The sequence below is a fragment of the Nematostella vectensis genome, chromosome 4, assembly GCF_932526225.1.
Source record: "Nematostella vectensis chromosome 4, jaNemVect1.1, whole genome shotgun sequence".
Lineage (NCBI taxonomy): Eukaryota > Metazoa > Cnidaria > Anthozoa > Actiniaria > Edwardsiidae > Nematostella > Nematostella vectensis.
In genome coordinates this window covers 10,490,637-10,508,823 of record NC_064037.1, presented here as the reverse complement: position 1 = coordinate 10,508,823, position 18,187 = coordinate 10,490,637, and the positions used below count along the sequence as shown (strand labels likewise).

Genomic DNA, 18,187 nt, shown 5'->3' with positions numbered 1-18,187 from the left:
TAGAAGAAATTGGAGCTAAAGTCTTTTATCGCATGCCTTCGCACAGCTCTTTGCGACACTCGCGTGAAACCGAGATCAGGGAGTAAAATTGTAAACCAAGATGGCGATGTTTGCCCCACCTCGGTTTTAATGGTGTTAAGACATTCCAAACGTCATGGTTTTTCGGCGTTGATCACCTAGGCAACTCACTTTATTCATTCTTAAATTCATAACTTATGCAAGAGGCACCATACCAAGATATATAGATAGGAAAAAAAAATATTTACAACCTATGGCATTCTTGGGAACCCAGGGCGTCGAGGTCTGGGTGACGAGTAGCGAGAACAGAACGAGAACTTTCGTCCTCTAAGAAAAGATTGTGTTTTGCTTATGGTTCAGACAACAGATCATTATAATGTTTACAATGTGTTTGGAGTATTTTTTCTTACACTTTTTTCTTTCAATTGTTTTTTTTCTTATGTGTGTATACAGCGCATAAACTTAATCCTCCCCTTCCCGATCCACAACTACAAAAAAAAAAAAAAAAACTTCTGCCCATCTATAATATATAAGAAATAACCCCCTCCCTCATAAAAAGTTACAGCTTCGGCATTGCTTCGGTACGTAAAATCTTGGAGAATAAAATAGGAATGCTGCCACCTAGTACCCAGGCCTTTTAAGTCAGCAAAACAATTGAAATATACCACTGCCGCGGAAAGCAATTCGAGACTAGTGATCGCAATGTACCATGGGAAGGTTTAGCGCTGGCGCAAAGGACAAAAGGCTCCGGTCACGCTAGTAAGCGCCTGGGTACGAGGCAGGGAATGCTGACAAGCAGGCAGACTCCTGGTAATGCAGCACAACTCGCGTATATGAGACAAGTGCGGCCTTGCAAATGTGGAAAGGGACTTTGAGCTTGGCAATTATACAAGAAATGTATTAAGTCTGGACCGATATTGCCTAGTCTATAAAGAAAATATTGGTAAGTTCATAAGTAGCACACAAAGTCGATAATTACACTATAAATTCAGAGCGATAACAAATTGTCTTGTGGGCTACAAATTGAAAAACTGACCATTCCTTTATCCTTTCAAATTTGATGTGAATAGGAATAATCTAAAAATCGGCATCAAAGCATCCCAAACTAGACAGGTTACCACGTGGGATCTATAAAAGCCATGTCGGCAACGTTAATCTGAAAATCGGCATCAAAACACCCAAACTAGATAGGTTACCACGTGGGATCTATAAAAGCCACGTCAGCAACGTAAATGGGGTTACGATAGAAAAAAAAAAAACTAATTACAAAAAAAGGGTTATAGTGAAGTGTAGACAACAGGTGATCTGCCGTAGACCATGACAACTGGTGGGAGATTGGCTGAAAAAGAGTGCAAGGGAAGGATCAATATTAACATACCCATGCAGGATCAGCTCTCTCCATTACAACCTCAACCAGGGTAATTGAAAACAATCCAGAAACGGATCCAAGATCCAAGTAGGGTGGGGTGGGGGGGGGGGGGGGCACACAAGATTAAGAAAGGGGGACAGCCGGATCCAATGTTCTTTTCTGGGCTCTCCCTGAACGCGGCTCTATTTTAATTGTAATCCATTTACTGTAATTCCATCCTCGGAAAACCAAGGTGTCGAGGTCACTGGCGCGAGAACGAGGAGTAAAAAGGCCTGCGGAGGGGGAGTGGGCGGAAAAGAAGAGAAATGAGCGTGAATACGCCGTATGTATGCATGACATTGTTACCTCCCATTGTTTTACCTCGTTCTCTAATACGCTCCAGTGACCTCGCCGTTCAGAGAATGCCATGCATAAATTTGTGGGTGAACTGGACAACCCTCAATGAAGGTACTTCTCAATACTTACTGGTCATTATGTCATTATTTAAACAGTTAAACTTCGGACTGAGACTATTTCAGCTGAAATCCCGCAGAAACGCTTGCTAAGGAGACTTCTGTAATACCTGATAAAATGTCAAGCTCTTGAATAAACTGCTCCACCATGTTATCATCAATAGCGGGGTGGGGAAGACCTGTGAAGACCACACCTACGGACAGATTAACAAAATGAAATCATTTGCCAGCAGGCCACTGTAAAACATGGAAATAAATCAAGTAGTTTAGTTTCACTTGACTTTTTGAGCATCAACCCTTCGTTCGTTTTTACTCTGACAAAGGGCTAACGCTGAAAATGTCAGGGAAAGGACTCTGTTATCACAGAAGCGTAAACAATTTCTCTCAAAATTGTGATTATTTTATTCCCTGATTCCAACATGAACACAGAGATATACTATACCTGCTTGCAGTTTTTCTAGTCATATTGCTCTAGAAAGATCTTTGTCTTAGCACCTTATTTTATTGCCAAATAAATTTCATTGCCAAGATAAGCCCAAACCTAAATTATTCGTAAGTAATAAATTTGAGGTGACTCACATGCTTCACTGGAGTGTAGCCTTATTAACTGATTGACAGACTTGTACCAGTTAATTGCCGGCTGAAAGATATAGTAAAGAAAATCTCAGACACGTAATATAGAACGACATGACAATATGATCAAGTATGAGAAAGTATGATTACGTTCAAGCCATCAGCATTCCTTGTACGCGGCTCCTCATCTGACGCCCGAATCATCTAAAAAAAAAAAAAAACAGAAAATGGTATAAGATGTGGGTTAAATTTAAAAACGCATAAAGCACTAGCCAGCGTAGCGGCTCAAGGGAAGGGGAGGGACGAAAAGTGAAGTGCACCAAATGCTTTATAGCACTTCTTTCATACACAGTCTCTGGGTTTCCTGTGCTGGTAGAATAATCGTGGGACCTGGGACGAGCTTATCCACAAAAGAGGAAAACCGTCCAGAACACCATTACATACATGAACTTCTGCAGGGATTCTCAATTCTCTGAGCAGTCTTTTTAAACTTTCCTCCTCTGCAACTTCATTTTCTGTCAAAAAGAGAAAAAACAAGGTCGAACCTGACGACGCTTGGCACAGATACGGCCTTATAGCTATTTAAAAAGGTTGATTATTATTAAAAAGAAAGCATAACGCACACGATACACTTCTTGATTTTCTTGCACTTAATTTTGACCGATTTAACTTTTTTTGCGATTGCTTTTATGGTGATAACCAATTTTTTGTATAGCCCGTCTTCAGGTATCCTATATGATGAGTTACTCTATAAAAAAGGAAACAAATTTCAGGGCTTTGAAATATAAATTTGCTAAAATTTTGCCCTTTCATAAAGATTTACTGATACAACATATATACAGAAGGGAATCTCTTTAGCAAAGTGGCTATGTATTCAAACTTCTGTAATAATGATAATCCTACTGTTGATTAACCAAATTGGGAGAAAATAAATTAAGAACCTAATAAGAACCTATTTTGCCTTAAGTTTAGTAAGTACCCCACAATATGAGAACCCGTTTTACCAGACTTGAAAAAAAAATCTAGGTTCCTACACGCGGGTTTTTACTCTATATTAGCAGTACTTGGAGAATCTCATTCAAAACAGCGTATACAGTACCTCCGATTACAGTCATGACCCGTAAAGTTGTCTTCTTCTCCCAGAAAGGCACCATGTGCAGCACGCAGCTCAACTGGAGTATTAGTAGATAGGTGAAGTCGTACGGCCCAAGGAGCATGCCTAGACGCAAAACAGCCATTACTACCGATTACATTTACCACAACTTTTGTTCAGCAAAATGTACGTAGCAATGTGCCAAATTTTAGGCGCTCAATTAATTAAATTCCGCGTTTGTCAGGTCGTGGATCTAGCCGGCTGTCAAGCAATAAATTAACACAAGGTTTGAAAAAGTCGTAAGCCTCTGTTAGTAGTTAGAGTAGTATCGCAGATGTTTCAAGCATTACCTCCTCTCGAAGCAAAAGGGCTATCGAAGGGCTAACGCTTGAAACGTCAGCGCAGCTACTCTGTTTCACAGAGGCGTACAACATAGCTTTTCAACCTTGGCTGATTCATAGCTTGTCTATAACACACCTAAGCAGACCACCTAGCGTTTCTACAGTATGTCTATAGTCTTTCTAGTTATACCATGCGGTGAAGGATGGCAGAGCTTGAAACAACATATATTATCCATACTACCTCGCGGTATGGGCGCGTGCAGCAAAGCGCTCTTTGACAACGTTTATTGAAAAAGCTGTATACTTCAACCGACAACGTACTCGTCAGACCGTAAAACTTGGAAAAAATTTCACGTCGTGTTTTGGCGGAGAACGGTTGGAAATCTATCAGACAAAACGCATTTTCACGTGCAGCCTTTCAATTTTCAATTTAATTACATTGTTTTCTACCGTCGCCGTACTCGTTATCTTAAAGTCCCTACTGTATGTCGTGTCACGGGAGCCATTTCGCATTCACGCCGACCGTTAGACCGTTAACCAATGAGGAAAATTACATACGCCGCACATGCGCACTAAATCAACAACCGTAGAGGTGAGTTCCCTATAGAAAAGGGTCTTTTCAGTTCTACTTACCTTCTTTCACGGCAGAAGCATTCACGGGCCAGACATCTGAAAGACATTGTCAATGGAAATATCTCAGATAAAAAGAACGTTGCTTAGTTTTTAGACATTTGCTTTTATAAAATGTAGATTTACACGGTCGTTAAATACAGCCATCCCTGGGAGGAGCTTCAAAAAAGTCTCATATACTTATCAAGAAAATGAAATTGAACCCTAAGGATAGCAGAAAGGACGGGGTCACATGTTTTACATCACAAGGGAGAAAAACAGCCTCCCCGGAAGCACATAGAATAAGTAAGTACGCAGCTGCTTTGTCTCCTATTATCTTTGTTCTACAAAGGAGTTCTTTTGTCTCTATTCTTCTCGTTTTTTGTGTCGAGGTGCGGATATTGTTCATTTGCCCAATCAATTTGCAGCTTGTAAGAGCTGCGCACTGACCCCACTATGCCGCTATTAACACGAAGAACATATTCGCATGTGACGTACCAATATAACTTCCCTCGGTAATTGCACTCTTGTGAAGATTCTCAAAACTGTAACAAGATTTGCAAAAAGGGCATTGCTAGGGTGAGTATGGGTGTCTCCAAGGCATGACAAATATGCGACTTGCTCTAGGAAATCACGTGACTTTTTGGGCGGCAAACTCGGCGCTTCTGGCGGGAAAATAACTACAACAAAAAGCAACTTATTCAGCACTTACGAATCGACCAGAGAGTTCAGGATGGGTTTCTTTTATCAAAGAGCTTATATTTCGCTGCTCTCTGGCGTGACGGCCTCAGTCATTTCTGTGTGCGTGTCGCCAATTGTTTTATCTAAACTCGCTACATAAGCTTCATAGTTCTCCCTGGGTTAGCCTAGCCCCAGGCTTTTCCCGGACAGTTATGTGTAGGTTTGAAATGGCGGGAGCATTTGGAGGCAAGCAGGAAATCAAAAGATGACGTCATAAAAAGATGGCTGTGAAGCTTAGTGATGCCTGGCTGGGAACGAGGCTGTCTAAACTGTCCAAAGTCATAAAGGCATGGTCATTGCTAGCGGAAGAGTTGGGATTTTAGAAAAGACTGGGCGGGAAGGGTGTGGAGGGGGTCATTCATTGTTTTTTTTGGGGGGTCTTTAGGGGTATTTTTAGGTTGTTGAGAGGCCATTTTCCTCCATAACTTTTTGCAATATTTAGGCTGGTCCAGTTCAGCAAAGGCTAGTTTGGATGGGCGCCTGAAAATGTATTGGGTAAAGAAAGGCCCTATAACGTCCTCAAATTCAAGGGGCATATGAGCAGCGATCGCTCTTACGTTAACGTTGGTATTAGTACATGATAAAAAAGGTTTTGATATCAAGCACTTACTTTCTTGTGACGCAAACGTTTTTACCGATGTGCATTGCATCCTGGAATTAAAAAAGCCATTATCAGAGCTGTCTTTTCAAATTATCGAGAACCCTTCGTTGGGCAATAAGGGACTTGCCCTAAGAGATCACGTGACCTTTCCGGGTAGTAAAATCACAGAAATGACTGCGCCCGTCACACTAGAAAACGACGATAAAATACAATCTTCAAATGAAACTAAACCCTTTCTTAAAAAAAATCATGTTTTTTTCGTAAGCGCTGAATAAGTTGCTTTTTGTTGGTGTTATTTTGCCGCTAAAGCCTGAGCGCGCGGTAGTTTGCCACCCAAACAGTCACGTGATCTCTTAGCGCAAGTCCTATTGGGTGAAATGTTGTACCTTGATAACCCCCACGTAATCATGGAGAGTCATAGTCTGGTCTTCAGGCTGTGTCGAACAAAATATCAACAATTAAATTAAGAAGATCATCAAATGAGCAGCTGTTTTGTGGATTATATTACCGACACTCGTAGCCTCGGAAGATCTGCCTGCGCTTGAATAAACTGCCGTTCTGAAATAAAGATGTGTGAAATCACAATAAAGGCAAGTAATGCTTTAAAAGGGCAGCTTATTATTTTCAGAAGCCACTAAACAACGTATTGTGATACACTATAGGGGTAACAGTTGTGCCAGTGTGAACAGGCAAAAAAAAAAAACGGATATAATTAGCAAATCAGGGCTCGAAGCCGTTCTTTCAAACCCAAAACTTAGGCGTCCTTGATGGGCACTGCCCATCACCTGAGAGACCATTAGTAGCCCAGCCAATCATATTGCAGAATTGGTGATAGACCATTAGTAGCCCAGCCAATCATATTGCAGAATCGGTGATAGACCATTAGTAGCCCAGCCAATCATATTGCAGAATTGGTGATAGACCATTAGTAGCCCAGCCAATCATAATGCAGAATTGGTGATAGACCATGAGTAGCCCAGCCAATCATATTGCAGAATCGGTGATAGACCATTAGTAGCCCAGCCAATCATATTGCAGAATTGGTGATAGACCATTAGTAGCCCAGCCAATCATATTGCAGAATTGGTGATAGACCATTAGTAGCCTAGCCAATCATAATGTAGAATTGGTGATAGACCATTAGTAGCCCAAACAATCATAATGCAGAATTGGTGATAGACCATTAGTCGGTGGATTCTAAACTGTAATGGGCGTATAGCTGGTAGATACCTTTCTCTGCTCTGTTCAAAAACGTCTTCGTTCTTCTATGGACGCCTCGTGCAAGAGAATCCTTAGGAATGCTGTGATCGAAGAACCCTGTACCAGATAAAACAGCTATTGAATAATCAAGTAATATTTATGGCATAAGAGGCCACCAGAAAGCGGTTACTACAATATTCAATACGTTCCCACAGCGGCGTAGCCAGGATTTTTAACAGGAGGGGGCCCAAAAGGCCCTTTCAAGGTTTTTTCTCCTGTACTTTAGATTATGCCTCATACATTTGCTTTATTTTTGGCTGCTAAAAGGGGGGGGGGCCGGGCCCCCTAGGTCACCCCCTGGCTACGCCCCTGTCCCAGTTTTAGAGTGTTATTCGTAGGCACGTGACCAACCGGTCACATGGCAGCCGAGGCACTCCATGCACAGCCCTTGTGCACGTGACTGCCTTGTTCTCGTGACTGTCTTGTTCACCAAAAAGTCAATGATAATGAATTCTGGGGGGTGAATAGGTTCGCGGATCGGCGGATTCAGCCCCGAAATGCACACGGATACCGGATTTTGATTATTATTTCAACGGATTGGCGGATTTTGGAAATACGGCGGATCACGGGTCTGTTGACAATTTGGGCACGGATTTAGGATTTTGACTGCTTTGACAGTAGAATTTTGGATTTTAAATGGATTTCAATCGATGCTATTGTTTATCTGTCAAACCATGCTGATCTAAAAATATCTGCGGATCCACGGATTTGCCCCGAAATTGTTGCGGATCGGCGGATTTACATACCCCTATTCACCCTCCCCCCTCAATTCCGGTAGTCGAGATACTTGGAATTTGCCTGTTTTCCCCGAAAATTACAATGGGCCAATTAAATAGGTTGAAGCGATACAGATTACTGAGTGTGGAAATGTCCTGGATTTTTTTTATATATTTCTGTTGTTAAATTGATGTGCTGGACCATACCTAGGAAAACAGTGTTGGGCCGCATACCACCAAGTCCTGACGTCTATGGGACCCAAAAAGTTTAAGAAAAAATAGAAAGATGAATATCAAAATCAAAAAGGTGAAAAAAAAAAAAATAAAATAGGAAGTCAGACGGATTATAAGTAAACGAAGAAAATAAAATAAATAGGAGGACAGACGGACAGGTCCTACCAGGAGTAAGTGCTGAACGCCCTGACGGATAGAGGATGCGATAGTCAACTCAACAAATGACTTGATCTCTGCGCAGTCCACGAAGTTCAACCAGGTCCCTGTATCATTCTTTTGTTGACAAATCGACTAGACGATAGAAACCAAAACATTGTTATAGCTTCCCATATGCTATTCTTGTATGACCTGGGCCGGTAGCACCAATTGAGGCCAGCCCCTTAACAGTGTGGTACTCACGTCGGAGTTGAATTCGCCTACTTGCACATGGCCGAGGATGTACAGACCGCTCTAAATAAAAGAAAACTATTTTGAGATCTGTATACAAACACGAAAGCAAGAATGTAGTCCTCCTGGCACTCGAACCTAACTTGGCAATGTTCCTCAATCATGGTTCATACCTTCTTGATATCATTGACGAAGTCGATGAGGTTGTAGCTGGAGCGGGGATTAGACACGAGAAGCAGAACTTGCGGCCTCCAAAACTTCACGTGTTCTTTCCGCACGTCCAGGCGAAGCAAATACTTGCGAACCTTACGGATAGAGGTTAATATAAGATAATATCAGATAGGAACCTTTCGGATAGAGTTTAATATCAGATAATATCAGATAGGAACTTTACGGATAGAGATTAATATCGGATAATATCAGATAGGAACCTTACGGATAGAGGTTAATATCGGATAATATCCGATAGGAACCTTACGGATAGAGATTAATATCAGATAGGAACCTTACGGATAGAGTTTAATATCAGATAATATCAGATAGGAACTTTACGGATAGAGATTAATATCGGATAATATCAGATAGGAACCTTACGGATAGAGGTTAATATCGGATAATATCCGATAGGAACCTTACGGATAGAGATTAATATCAGATAGGAACCTTACGGATAGAGTTTAATATCAGATAATATCAGATAGGAACCTTACGGATAGAGATTAATATCAGATAATATCAGATAGGAACCTTACGGATAGAGATTAATATCGGATGATATCAGATAGGAACCTTACGGATAGAGGTTAATATCAAACAGGACTGTGGCTCTTTCGTAAAGCGACTCTCTCACTCACACTCAAGTACATTGCCTATAGCTTTTTAAAAACATATATCACAGAATGTGTGCAATCATCGCTCTCCCAAAGGTTGACAACGCTTCGAGTACTGACGCCCTAGGAGACGTCTTGACCACCGGATTTCTCCCATAATTGATGACTTAGAGAGGACGGACCAGCGTTAAAAAACAAGAAAGGACTACAAAAACATTTGAGACGTAAAGAGGACTCTACAGCATTGACAAACTAGAGAGGGCTCCACCAACATTAGTACAGAGGGCATCCCGACACTGATGATCTAGAGAGGACTTTCCAACATTGATGAGCTACAAAGGACTCTCCAACAATGACGACCTAGAACGTCCTCTTCAACATTGACGAACTAGAGAGGACTTCACCAACATTGACAAACTAGACTAGAGAAAACTCCCCAACATAGAAATCGAACAATGACAAACAAACACGGACCTCTCGAAACATTTCAATCTAACAGAGACAGCCCAAGCTGACCTATAGCAGACTCTCCTGAATGTCCACCTGGGAAAGACTTCACAAAAACGGACCAAGCTCAAGCGGATTCTTCCGGTGAGTCCACTCTTCTACTCGGTTCTCACCTGGTGGTAGATTAAAGCTTGCGACACGTCTCCCCAAGGTGTAGGTGGAGCTCGGAGTGATATGATAATGAACAGGATAAACATTACAGCTGTCAATCAAACACATGGACCAATCAAATGTCATAAAGGTTAATGGAAAAAGGTATAAAGGTTAATGAAACTGCGGCAGCAATTTTGGTAAAACTTTGTATCTTTATTGCGTATAAATTATAAGTTTTACTGACCTATTGAGATGGTGGCGTAGAGCGGATTGATGGCAAACATGATCACGAAGCAAAAAACTGTGCCTAGAAATGCTGTGGAAATAATAACGTCCATGATAATAAATCTGTTTCAAAGACAGTATATACAAGAAATACTATCGACTTTGTTTGTGTAAGAGACATCTACAGATATCAGGAGTGTAGCCAGGGTGGGTAGCCAGGGAGCAAGGAAGGGGGGGGGGGGGGCAGGACGCCCTCTTACTAAAATGGACCACTCCCTAGATGATTACCCATTTACCCACCTGTCTGCCAGGAGAAATATTTAAACGTTGGACTGAAAGGAAATCATATAAAAGAATCAGAATTCTCAAGAAAGAACAAACTGAAACGCTTGCAAGAAAAGGTAATTGACTAAAAGCTCCAAAAGGTATTGCAAAAGCTCTTTCATTAAAAAATCGCCCGCCGATCGAATCCCCCTGGTTATAACCGTTAGTGCCAATAAAAACAGTATGGATCTCGCATGCTAAGTTTGTCCTGGTGGCCCAATGAGCTCGTCCCACTATAAATCATCAAAGGCACGTATTTAGATAAAACAGAAAACCTACAAAAATAGCTCTTGAATGTATTATCAAAGGTGTCATCATGCAAATGTCTTTATGGTTGTTTTGCGGTTTTTAAATTGCATGCAACGTTCTCCTTAACAGTTAGACAGAATGTTCAACAATGTATAACGCTCTAGTCTTACATCACCCCTGTAGGGTAAGACATACCGAAAGTTGGGTGCTGAAGCGACCTTGAGAACAAAACAAGCCATGTTCGTGACTCCATAACAGAGCAGAAAAAACATACTGACAAGTGGTGCGACGGTGTTGAGGTTTCCAATGAAGAGGATGATCTAGAACATCAAAGGTATAATTAAAGAAAAAGAAAATACAGCCGTACAACAGTCTCTCTTAAACTCGAGATTCAGAAAACAACAATATCATCAACAAAAATTACCAGTAAAAAAAAAAAAAACAAAGAACCGCTAGTGCTTATTTAATTTTCTATCCTTGTTGGATTTGACTTTTAGTCTCCAAGTTATTTTCACATTTAACTTTATTTACTAATGCTTTCTTTGCACCACTTACCTCCACGAAAAACCAGGACAAGAGAACAGCATTCAGAGGTTCGTTATTTCTTCCAAATCCAGCAGCAAATGGCTTCAAAATAACCCCTGAAACACATATGAAGCAAACACGATTGTCAAATAACGGAGTGCAATGTAAAGTTGGCTATTAGTTCTCGCTGGAACGTTAGCGCAAGCACTAGACTAAGTGTAATAACGCACATCTGATTGATGACATCGCATATACACTTCGTATATCCTCATTTGTGCTGTATACTGTATTCTCTTGTGCTTGTGTCAAGAGACAGCCATTCAACTGGCTGCATCTGCCTCATTTCATTATACATACAGGGGCGGATAGAGGATTTCAAAATAAAGGGTGGATAATGGGCTGGATAGACACGGGTTATACAGTAACTGATCCAGTGGCTCTTGGTAGGTCACATAGATCTAACAATACTTCATGCTGTATTGGATTTGTCGCGTCGGCAAAGTCAAGCAGGCGAAGGCACATGGCATTAACTCCTGTCCCTGTCTTCAAACTTTTCTTGAAAGTGACTCAAAAAGGGTGGTGGATATCCACCCAATCCACCCCCTGTATCCGCCTCTGACATAACTGCTCTCATTCTGGACTAAACGAGTTTAGCTATAAGAGTGCCAGCTGATTATATGACTATGATTTCAATCAACTATCATGACACATTATCACGCCATAACCTCTTCTCATTGCCTGAGATATAATGAACAGTAAATACCAGCTAGGGAACAGTTTGATTTGTTAAAAAGGGGCATATACACTTGGTAGTGGCAAGTATGAATCTATGGCCATAAGGTTTTGTGTTTATCGTTTATTTAAACTCACCAAGCAACTGATCTTTTGCGATGGCATGAAGAATCCTTGATGCACCTATGAAATCCAGTTTGTTTTAAAGTACTGTTTCGTATTAAAACTATCAAAAACATATCAGTATAATAATACTAACCAATAAGGCAGCTCAGAGCAGCAGACAAAGTTGATGCAAACACTCCTATTGTTATAAGAACTCGCACGTTGTCAATAACCTGGCATTAAAAAGGAACATTTAGATGTAGTTAAATGTCTTTTCTCTATCTCAAAAATATAGCAAGTCAAACGTTTAAACAAATTGTGAGGTTGATAATATTGACATAATGCTAGGTTTCTACAGCTTCTATAGCTTTATCAGTACAATTGCTTCAAGCAAAGCTAACAAAAATATCATCTTACTTAGGTGAAAAGGCCAGGCCAGGCATATTATATCCAGTAAATCAATAGATTGAAATCGTGTACAGTATATATAAAATTAGACCACAAAGGGGTGCCCCTACAGACAAATCTGTGAAACCCCACAATCTATAATGCGTAAGTTAACAGTCAATCACATGTTTATACACAGTCTATTATATGTAAGTACACAATCTATTATTGGTTAGTACCTGGAGGTAATTGTAGTTTTCTACAAGTAGCTCCCTGGAGCAAGTGAACCCTGTACATATCACTAATTGACAGCAACAGACAATATTAATCAAAATATCAAGAATGCAATATTTGTTAAGGTGCATATCAAAGGAAATATCGTGGGAAATTGTTAAAGTGAAGGGTGATAAAGATTATGAAGATAGTTTAGGCCACCTTATTTTTTTTTTGAGGTTGTATCTGAGTGGGAATCTCGGTACTCGTTGGCAATTGTAGCAAGACAGGCCACACCCTTCTAATTTGCAGAAACGAGAAATTACATGTATATTGTTGAACAGATTGAGTCGACTTAATAGTTAAGAGGATGGATTTAGCTATGTCTTTTCCCTGTTTTCAGATAAGAAGATAGAAAAAAATTTAGGTCTTTAAGTGTCTAGTGACCAGAACTCATATGGTATGGCTAAGAATGTGAAAAAAATTTCTGCTATTTTCAAAACATTCCAAGCTCAGTAAATTACTGATGGACAACACCCTGCATTTTTTTAGACACACTACTGGTACTAGGTTTGTTATCAATCGCATACCTAGTATAACATAGACCACAAATGTGCCCAGGCAAGCAGTTAGAGTCCCATAGGGGATAGCCTTCCCTGGGGACTTGAGATCTCCTGACATGTTTGCTCCAGCTGTAAATTAAGATATGTTTTTTAGAGGAACAGATAGTTGCAGAAGTGCAGCTGAATTTGTCACAACAACGGGAGGAGGAAGCGTCCAGGCATACATATCATAGGACAAGGTGTAAAATTCTGTGTTTTTTTGTATGAAGAAATTCTGCTTTTTTTTTTGTTCGGAAGAGGTCTGGAATAAATTACACTTACCCATAATTCCTGTCACTCCATTAAAAAGAATTGCAAACACTTGTAACCATGTCTGTTCCGAATGTTCATCTTTAGTATAATCCTTTGTAAATTTTGGCTTAAAAAGAAGAATACATTTTAAAGTACATCAAGTAAAGGATGAAAGTGAGTGGTTTATTATTCTTACCCATAGATTAGACTTAGCTGTCTTGAAACTCCAACCTGTGTAGCTGAACCTGATACTCTTCTGTAGGAGATAGAGGAGAGTTGTACTTTATACTGTAAAGAAAGGTGTCAATAATATGTAACATAAAAATCAATCAGAAAACACAGAGAAGATTTATCTTTGTCATCAACACAAACTCACATTGTGACTAAGAGGGTTTGCACTGGCAGGATGTAATTCATCATTCCTATCGTGAATGATAAAACTTATCTGGAATTATAAAACATGTGATTACAGTACATGCATTTGTTCTTAAACAGGTACCAACAACATACCAGACAGATGAGTGGATGGGCAGTCAACAAACAGACTTACAAGAGCAGCAGAAACAGAGACCATGACAGCAAGAAAGATAACAAAGGATGTCTTGGCAAACATTCCTGGAAGATATAAAAAAAAGTGCTTGGGGTTATTCAGAATTATAGCATGGAAAATACATTAACACAAACCACAGTTTTTGGATAATTCCTAATTTTAACCTCAAGGAACATATAGCAAGGATTTGCTGATTTGTAAGAAGGGATTAACAGGTATAGACATTTTGTTAAAATGTGTTAAGGCCCAATTTTTTAAAAGACTTCAGGGTGCCAGGCTACCTAACATTATTCAGCCTACACTCAACAACAAATTATTGTTAGCCGACAGAGTGCTTGGACCATGATAAAAATCATATAACAATACAATACAATAATCTTTATTTTTAGAGGGTTACATTTTAATACTGTAATTAAGAAAAAAAATATCATTTTTGCTTGTGTCTGTCCTCTAATAGATGCACAGATTACATCACAGGGTTTCATGAGCAAAAAGCACACAACAAGAGGCAGTCAAGTTGCGTGACTGTTGTTCATGACATGCTGCGACCTCATCTGTGCATCTAGTATTAGAGGACAGACAAAAAATGTGATCTATTTGTTTTATACAACAATTAAAATATGTTTTCTTACATAACAATTTAATTTGGGGAAGCATGCATGCATGCTGACGCCAAGTGTGCGTGTGCCCTCTAATAACACAAGGACCCTTAACCAATCAGAGTGCATGATTTATGAGTGACGTATATCACTATACAATGAATCACATTTAACCTGCTCCAATCATGCAGACAGCCAGACAGAGCATCAAGATGGCAGAACCATAAAGGAACTGATACCAGTAGCCTTGATGAAAACCTAAATGCAAAGGGAAAGCATTTTCATATTAAGAACAACCACATCATGTTGTTATTGTTGAGTCTTGCAATCTTTTATGAGATTATATGTGACAAATGATGCTCTCTGTGATGTGGATGAGTATCCATTGTATATACTGTATTTATTGGTTAGGGGGATATCACGGCCAACTGAAATGATCAGACTTGTGACAAGAATGTCTTTTAATTTATTAAAATAAATGCACATGCTAGATAACCACTAAGAAGGAGTTGCTTTTATGAGAGAAGCCACACACAATCATACAGAAGTACACTAGCAACCTTGTATCATTCATACCATCTCAGTTCCGAAGCAGGGCCTCTGAGTGGGGCTGTGTGGTCCCCCACCAAGATCTGGACCATGATTACAGTATCTACTTTTTTTGGAATTGGAATTTTCTTTCTTGTCTTATCAATTGTTCCCCTTATTAGAACTCTCCACAAGATATATTTTCAGTCTATAATAACCCTATAATTCTTGAAGTTGAGTTTCTTTTATTGCCGATGTAAATATGGTGGTAGTAAACTTACTTTCTATATGTGCTAGAGATCCTCTGGGTCCAAAATTGTTAAGCAAGGCCTCCACAAAACCTAATACATAGAGGGCACTTGCAAAAACATTGGCAAAGAAGAAAATAATTCCTATTGCACCACCGAATTCTGGACCAAGTGTTCTACTGATCATGTCTGGAAATTCAGTTAAAGGATGGCTTTCTCATTTTGTGAATGACACAACATACACTTTGGGTTGCTCAAGCTGCCAACAGCCAAAACATTGGCAGATCTAGCTATTTGCTATTTGTTGTATCATTGCTTTATGTAATAACTGCCGCTTAATGTAATACAACAGTAATGTAGAAGATAAGGTGGTCAATTATCCACACCGTTTATTTTCTCATTCATCCACAGGCCACCCTCCCTATGCTTATTGTTTGGAGCGTAGAATTTGTGATGATCAGTTTTGTGGATGAAATATCTTTAGGCTCTTCCATCCCTTTCATGTTCGCTGTGTAGCTGCAAACTCTACATCTGATACATCCTAGAAGTAATTTTTTCATCTTGTAAAATAAAGGATACAATAAGCTCCTCCTCCTTTCACAACTCCATTAGTAGCGATTGCAGAGATTGAAAGCACAGTGATGCTGACAGCTAAATAAGCAACAATGAAAAGTCCAACTCCTAGAAGAAGCCCAGCCTGTTGGAAAACAAGCACAAAGTCAGATGGGTGCCATAATGTGGCATATGATTCAGATATAAAAAAAAAAGTTCAACAAACCTGACCAACTACAAAGCCAAGTCGTAGAAAAAGAATAACAGAAAACATGGATAATGTGACAGGAACTATGACGCCAAAGAACATAGACAACTTGTTGGTTTGCAGCCCATCTGAAATTTAGACAACTGTTGTTAAGTGATTATAAAGCCTTACTGTATGCAGTAGCGGATCAAGGGGGAGGGTTTAGGGGGGTTTAAACCCCCCTTTGGGCTGCCAGAAAGCCTTATGTAACAAAAAATTATCCCCTCCCCCCTTTGTCAAAGAGCCAAACCCCCCCCCCTTTAGTGAAAAGCTAGATCTGCCCCTGGTATGAACTATTTAAAACATGCAAAGGAGCTTTTTGCGGATATAGCACAATGTCAGGGCCCCTAAATCTGCAGAGAAAGACCTTGAAGTAAAGTGTTACTAGGGCAACCAGGTAGTCAACAACATGGGCATTCAATTTTATTGCAAAAGGCAGTTTGGTTATGCCAATAAAGACCCTTCAAAGGAACATTTATCTTTCAAGGTCAATTTCTTAAAAGTTCAGAGCCTAAATACAAATTCTATAGATATGGAGGTGGAACCTTTGAGCTTTTGAATGCTGTTGTTTATTTGTCAAAACTGTTGAAAATAATGGGGTAAGATACAAATTTAATCTTATATGCTAATTAACATGCAACATTATATGCCTTAAAGCTTCATGATGTCAAAGGGAGATTATAAAATCTTTTATGACGTCATGATAGCTTTATTAAATGCTTCCCGTTTTTTAGTGTATTGTAGTTCTATTACATATACACATATACACTTATACACATATATACACTGGCCAATATTTCAATTCTATCCCCATGCTTAAGTTTAGCCTTTCCTAGTGTATTGCTAGGTATTAAGCCTTTCTCACATTTCCAAAGATGAACATCCGATGGATCAACATGCCTATTGAATATTGACAAGTGTTTAAGGGCATCGCATGAATGATAGGACAGAACTTTAGCTTTCAGGGGAGGGGGGGGGGGGGACTGTTACCCTGTTACATGTCAAGTCTCCTCACAGGTAGCCCAGGCAATGGTTTTAAAGCTTGTTTGTAGCTTGGAATCGGCTGTTCTTCTTAGAGGTAAAACGAGGTAAATCGCTACTTCGATCCACTCGTTTTACCTCTAAGAAGAACAGCCGATTCCAAGCTATGAACAAGCTTCAAAACCATTGCCTGGGCTACCTGTGGTTTAAGCTCATTAAAGTTACGGGGTTCCTTCAGCCAGCAGGGCGGTGAAAAACCCAAAGCGTTGAGGAAAAATGATATGCACGTCAGATTTAATCGAATATGCTCATGCTATAGGTCATTGTATGGCTTAATATATGGGGAATACGATAACTTTATTTGTTTCTAGGTTTGATGAAATGCTTTATTTTTTAACGGGTTTTAATCACACACTTGTTTTCAGCCAATCACATCATTTTCCGGCCGATCTATATTTTTTTAAGAATGTAAAGAATTTTTAAACTGCACCAAGTGTAAGTTTAAAAAGCTGAGGAAGTGAATGTAAGGTTAAGTAAAAGTTTTTTTTATGGAGTCACTTGGTTAAGGCATAATGTTTATCGTATAAGCTTAATATATGTGTGTACAGTTACGACACGATGAAGGATTTGTCAGCATTAAGAGCTTTCAATGAACTTAACTTACATAGAAACATCGGGGACGATATAAGCACGAGACATGTAAGATGTGATTCGACGTGAATCCAATCATCGACACAACATTTTTTACAATAACACAAACCTTCGACTTTCCCTTCATCAGGCGGTTCCCCTGTAAAAGTCATCATCGATCCGTCAGATGGAATAAGACTGTAGTTGTTAACGCTTAGTCCTTCATTCATAGCCATCCAAAATTAAAAAATATCTCGTGATCAAAGAAGAAATGTCGATGTTTACCTTTCGATTCTCCCTCATGTGACTTCTTGTAAAGTATTGTGTGTAGGACCCAGGGGCTCTCGGACGCGGAATAAAAGGCGCGCTGACCCAGAATACCAAAATACAGAAATAAAAATATAATAAAATATA

General features: G+C 39.7%; 1 protein-coding gene and 1 long non-coding RNA gene across 4 annotated transcripts; one reads left to right on the top strand and one right to left on the bottom strand.

Moving 5' to 3' along the window:
- Positions 1 to 158: 158 nt before the first annotated feature.
- On the bottom strand, positions 159 to 18,171 carry LOC5513745 (solute carrier family 12 member 9). 3 transcript variants are annotated; one of them, XM_048725890.1, is made up of 35 exons: positions 17,904 to 18,171; positions 16,142 to 16,251; positions 15,943 to 16,060; positions 15,397 to 15,552; positions 14,762 to 14,845; positions 13,989 to 14,053; positions 13,815 to 13,883; positions 13,635 to 13,694; positions 13,469 to 13,565; positions 13,175 to 13,276; positions 12,611 to 12,672; positions 12,139 to 12,217; positions 12,018 to 12,062; positions 11,178 to 11,263; positions 10,818 to 10,942; positions 10,350 to 10,381; positions 10,069 to 10,140; positions 9,845 to 9,933; positions 8,568 to 8,699; positions 8,407 to 8,457; positions 8,173 to 8,298; positions 7,981 to 8,023; positions 7,028 to 7,114; positions 6,306 to 6,355; positions 6,184 to 6,231; positions 5,807 to 5,847; positions 4,954 to 5,000; positions 4,480 to 4,515; positions 3,512 to 3,631; positions 2,857 to 2,927; positions 2,563 to 2,616; positions 2,419 to 2,479; positions 1,950 to 2,033; positions 1,237 to 1,357; positions 159 to 1,158 (listed from the first exon to the last, which is right to left on the bottom strand). In XM_048725890.1, exons 1-34 carry the CDS (start codon positions 18,007 to 18,009, stop codon positions 1,296 to 1,298), a joined length of 2,670 nt encoding a protein of 889 aa, XP_048581847.1. In that variant the 5' UTR covers positions 18,010 to 18,171; the 3' UTR covers positions 159 to 1,158; positions 1,237 to 1,295. The 3 variants fall into 3 exon arrangements, with proteins under 3 accessions (XP_048581847.1, XP_048581848.1, XP_032239183.2); XM_048725891.1 differs by lacking the exon at positions 16,142 to 16,251 and having other exon boundaries at positions 17,904 to 18,131; XM_032383292.2 differs by lacking the exons at positions 159 to 1,158; positions 1,237 to 1,357; positions 1,950 to 2,033; ... (4 more) ...; positions 4,480 to 4,515; positions 4,954 to 5,000 and adding an exon at positions 5,007 to 5,135.
- Positions 10,853 to 15,089, top strand: LOC125561741. The gene is made up of 2 exons (XR_007307463.1): positions 10,853 to 10,956; positions 13,934 to 15,089. It is a non-coding gene; the product is annotated as an uncharacterized LOC125561741 (long non-coding RNA).
- Positions 18,172 to 18,187: the final 16 nt, after the last annotated feature.